This window comes from Dermacentor variabilis, chromosome 2 (assembly GCF_050947875.1).
Source record: "Dermacentor variabilis isolate Ectoservices chromosome 2, ASM5094787v1, whole genome shotgun sequence".
Taxonomy (NCBI): domain Eukaryota; kingdom Metazoa; phylum Arthropoda; class Arachnida; order Ixodida; family Ixodidae; genus Dermacentor; species Dermacentor variabilis.
The window spans coordinates 224,826,556-224,830,131 of NC_134569.1; the positions used below are offsets into that span (position 1 = coordinate 224,826,556).

The window sequence follows — 3,576 nt, forward strand, 5'->3', positions numbered from 1 at the left end:
TAATGTTGTGGGAGCAATAAATCCAAAAGGGTCTAAAATTCTTGCCGAGACCTGCAGCACAAATCTCTTGTTGTCGGCTAGGCTTTGTCGTCTAGGTTGTCGGCTAGTTAGGTTGTATTCAAAGTGGTCAGTCTGAGCATTCCGACCTACTCCCAATACCTTTATAGCTGCAGCATGTCCAGCATCAGCGTTCGTTCTCTCCACATTGCCATTCTCCAAGAAGTTGACGAGATCGCGGTCGTTCGACATTCACTTGTGTAGCCGCATCCCTGCTTGAGACAATATATCTTTGGATTCCTGGCACAAGACTTTACCCTTGTCAAGGCTGTCAACCCCAGTTACAAGGTCATCCACGTAAAGATGCGTGCGCAGAATACCCGCAGTTTCAGCATACCGTTCCGGCAGGCCTTCAAGATGGTGCTGCAACGTGGCAGCCAAGAGAAATGGGCTCGACCTGACACCGAACGGCACGGGAGTCTTGCGATAGGTCACCACAGCTGTAAGTTCTTCCCCTTTCTTTGGCGTCATAGCGTACCAGAGGAACTGCACAGCGCTCCGATCGCCCTCTGATAGAGATATTTGGAGAAAGGCCTTTTCAATATCCGCAACGATGGCAATGTTGTAAGTGCGGAAATTGATCAGCAGATCAATGAGCTCTGGGTTTAGGTTTGGGCCACTTTCCAAAACATTGTTCCGTGAGAGTCGATTTTTGGCACATGATGATGCATCAAATACTATCCTCAGTTTTGTCGTCTGGCTTTCGCGACAAACAACTGCTTGATGTGGCATATAGTACACCGGACCTTCCGACGTGCCGTAATCCTTCTTGGCTGGCTCTGCATAGCCCTTTTCTATGTAGTCTTTTATGCAGGCGTCGTATTCCCTAATCAGCGAATCTCCTTCCAAGAGGTGCTTTGTCTGTGCTTTAAGACGCCTTGCTGCGCACTCGTAGTTGTCGCCAAGCTCGTAAACCATCGAATTCCAAGGGAACGACACCTTATAGCGGCCATTCTCAAAGTTGACGGTTTTTTTATAGTGCTGAAGGGCCGCGTCCTCGTGACGAACTGGCTCATGTTCCTTCATACCGATGTGCTCGAGCTCCCAGAAAGACTTTAGCTGTGCTGATATTTTCTTGTAAATTTGTTCACTCACTCCTATCCGCATCACGCCAGCAGCCGAGGAGCAGACTCCTGTTGACTTCCTTGTGCCGACGTGGCCCTGGAGTGTCCATCCGAATACAGTCTCCACTGCCATCAATTTGGAGCTGAGACGCTTAGTGGATCCCGTGACAATTTCCCAGTAATGATCAGCGCCTATTGTTGGAATCTCAGCGCTGACACCCGTTGTTACAAATGGGTTGCAAGCCCCAAGGGTAGCGTTGGCCTGGCGGCCTGGGGCTCAACTGGAAGCATCCGAAGGTCCCGGCAAAGCATGAGTCGACTGGTAACAGAACAACTTGTTTATTCTAGCATCGCAAAAGAGCGGGCGGTGAGGGCGACCGAAGTGGAGAGACGGGAGAGCACGTAACTCAACTGAAGAAATCGGAGCCTCTCTCGGCGTCCGGGAGCAGCTGCTCTTATACTCTCGGAGTCGAGGGGAAGAAGGAACGCCTCGTCAGAGGCGCACGTGATGCGCGGCACGGACAGGCTGAGAGACACGTTGGGACGAGTGTAGTGACGCATCCGCCGGGCCGGCGCCGATCAGACCTCCTCGCTTCACACTTGGGGAGCTCCTCTCCCCGGCTGCCGCGCTTTGACAAGCGTGGGCACCAACATGCACACACACACACACACACGCACACTTGAAGACACGTGGCATTGAAACATGCCTGGACGCGCTTAGCGGGGAGGCGTATCGGCGGCGCTGAACGGGCCAAAATGTCCGCCGCTTTGAACGAAGCCCCGGCGTCCGTTGCATCCGCGCCGGCTATACCGCGCGTTGTAGGCGAAACGTAACACTATCAAAAGGTCAATATTTTCACTTTCGCCGCCCCGCGAGGCGTCTGCGACTTGGAAGTGAAATCTTGAAAGTTGAAGTAGAACAGAATTTGATGGAGTAGCCATGATATCTGCACAGAAGCAAGGAACCTCCAGCGCTTCCACTTGCACCCCTTTTCCGTCGTACTGGCTTGTGAGCCACAGCTCCACTCGACGCGCTTTTGTGCGTGTTATGGCTGATTGCTCACCAAAGGCAAATATTTTAAGCTCCTCTTCTCCCAGCCCTTTTCACTGCAGCTTTTCGGATAGGGTGCGATGGATGAAGGTTCGCTGACTGCCACCATCCAGGAGAAGCCTGACAAGTGTACATTCATGTGGACCCTCTGTCCATGTTCGCGCTGTCTGTAGGAGAAGCTGCTGCTCTCCAGTGCACATCAAGTCATCTCCCGTGCCTAATGAGGACTTCAACACGTGGTTTGCTCAATCACCGGTGACGAAGATGCGTCCCCTTCATCAGTGTTGCGGCGTCTCCTAAAGTCATGGTCGCACATTGTCGTTAAATGTCTGCCCTTGCAATGCGCACACCTGAGCCCACTTAGCTTTACGGCACTCTCTTGCCTCGTGCCCTTTTGTTGTTCACCGGAAGCACCCTTTGTCACGCTTCAGCACCTCTCTCTTAGCCGCCACAGACATCTTTGCATTGCAGTTGCCGGTCTCATGGCCGTTCGAATTACAAATAGACATCCTGTGCTGTCCTTGATCGTGGTGTGCAGTGCCGCTGCAGTAGGCATGTTCGCCACTTTAATGTTGCTGTTGCGCCTTTCCCTTACCAATTCGGCACTGTTGCCTCTCGGAGCTTCTGCCCGCTGTATGATCTCCCGCGTCGCAACCTCTTTTCTCAAAAAACGCAGGAACTCCTCCAGCTCACTTCCCTCGTTCGTAGCCTCGTTTTTTCGTTGGTATTCCAGACGAAGGTCAGCAGGCACCGCTTTCTTTATTACGGTCAGTAACAAAGTTCCATAAGTGCCAACACTCACGCCTAAAGAAGTGAGCCTGCGTGCACCTGTCTCTACTTCGTCGACGAGGCTGCGCAGTTGACCGAGATTCCGTGAGTCACGCGCTGGCTTGATGTTAAGCAGCCGTGGCATGTGATCTTCTATAATAACCTCCTTTCTGCCGAACCTCTCCTTCTATAGCGAGAGAGTGGCATCCAGTCAAGTCCTGCTACCGCAGCCGCCGCCTTTCCTGTCAAGTAGCTGTTGAGGTATTTGAATTTGTCTAGGTTTGAGAGATTCTGGTTAGCGTTGATAGTCGACTCAAACTGACTCCAGAACCCTTGCCACTCTCGAAGCTCTCCGTTGAATTTGTTTATTTCGAGCTTTGGCAGCTTTACGGTTGGGCGTATTTGCGAATCGTTTGCGCTAGATTCTCTTTGAGGAGTTTAGTGTGCGATCTGATGAAACAATGGGGCTGCTAAAGTCATGTAGCATGCGTTGTACCTTTGTTTTCGCCACGCTGATCCTTTCGCTGTACATTTAAGAGCATGCAATTTCCTCTTCGAAAGCTCCATCTTCAACGCCTTTTTCTATCTCCCGATCTAGCTCTTTCAGTGAGTCTTCTTTACGAGTAAGAAGATTTA

The 3,576-nt window shown here is 51.5% G+C and overlaps 1 protein-coding gene across 1 annotated transcript; it reads right to left on the reverse strand.

The window, feature by feature from the left end:
- Positions 1–249: 249 nt before the first annotated feature.
- LOC142570707 (uncharacterized) lies at positions 250–1,254 on the reverse strand. Its single transcript, XM_075679056.1, has one exon. It carries the CDS (start codon positions 1,252–1,254, stop codon positions 250–252), a length of 1,005 nt encoding a protein of 334 aa, XP_075535171.1.
- Positions 1,255–3,576: the final 2,322 nt, after the last annotated feature.

Coding starts and splice junctions, on each gene's coding strand:
- LOC142570707 (XM_075679056.1), bottom strand. CDS start 1,254: ATGGCAGTGGAGACTGTATTCGGATGGACACTCCAGGGCCACGTCGGC.